Raw genomic sequence first — 1010 nt, 5'->3', positions numbered from 1 at the left:
GATAAATGTGAACGGGCCTTTCGAGTCGTGAGCACGAACCAGAACGAACGTCCATACCCATCATCGCCAAAAATAAAATTATTCTTGATTTTGTTGTAAAAAGGTTGTTGTAAAAGTTTTTTAACTTCATTTGACAGATATCCTAACTTAATACTGTAATCTACCCCATTTCGTCCATTTCGATGATAAAAAAAAATAAAATCTATTTCTTTTATTACCTCACGAATCAGTTTAAAACCGTACAATCTCCATTACCGTACATAAAAACACGAACCATTGCACATTTGACAACCCTGCTTTGAATTCGAGATTTTCGAGGGAAAATTTGAAAAATTCTTCTTCCTGAAAGTTCACCCCCCCCTCCCCCCGTTGCCCCTCTCTGGTTTAATTTTTCAAGGCAAAATTCCGTACTTATTTGCGAAATTCGACAACTAATAACTAATTTGCTTATGCTTATCTAAAGAACTAAAAGCTAAAAGTGATTCATTCCTGATTTCTCGAGCTTTGTATTTGTAACCCAATCGAAATCATAGGGAGGACGGAGCAGTGTTTTCCAATGGTGTTTTCTGTGTTATCTTCTTTATAGTTTTTGTTTTTCTTTCCTCCAAATTTCTTTCCTACCTACCTAACCAATAATATTATCACATTTTCGGTAGAACTCATCCCAGTTATATGATCTCTATTAATATCAAATACTTTGAATAAGATACAGTATACTATTCAAGGACTATTACACCCGTCACAAAATGTCTCAGTGTTTTCACGAACCAATCAGTACAGAACCAAACGACTACGATGAGCTTCCAGATACTCCCGTCCTGGATGTAAGCCCTGCCTCTGACAGCTTTGAGTTTCCTCATTTGTGGGGCACTCTTGTTTGCATTGATTCACAGATGGAGCACACAGGTATGGCAGTTTTGTACAGGCTTACTGAGGTAGTGGATTTTTTTTTTTTTTTTTTTTTTTTTTTTTTTGTGCGAAGAACATAGGGGGACAACAAATAATCACAG

The 1010-nt window shown here is 36.3% G+C and overlaps 1 protein-coding gene across 1 annotated transcript in view; it reads left to right on the top strand.

The window, feature by feature from the left end:
* Positions 1-746: 746 nt before the first annotated feature.
* LOC103521532 (calcium-dependent protein kinase 2-like) overlaps positions 747-1010 on the top strand; it is a gene marked incomplete at its 3' end in the record, with an annotated part of 4880 nt that continues 4616 nt past the window's right edge. The window contains exon 1 of the mRNA XM_008486643.1: positions 747-906. Within this exon, the coding sequence (XP_008484865.1) occupies positions 747-906 (160 nt within the window). The remainder of the gene's footprint in view (positions 907-1010) is intronic.

The sequence above is a fragment of the Diaphorina citri genome, unplaced genomic scaffold (assembly GCF_000475195.1).
Source record: "Diaphorina citri unplaced genomic scaffold, Diaci psyllid genome assembly version 1.1 scaffold5406, whole genome shotgun sequence".
In the NCBI taxonomy this organism is placed as follows: domain Eukaryota; kingdom Metazoa; phylum Arthropoda; class Insecta; order Hemiptera; family Psyllidae; genus Diaphorina; species Diaphorina citri.
Note: the sequence above shows the minus strand (reverse complement) of the source record. Positions and strands in the feature narration are given on the sequence as shown.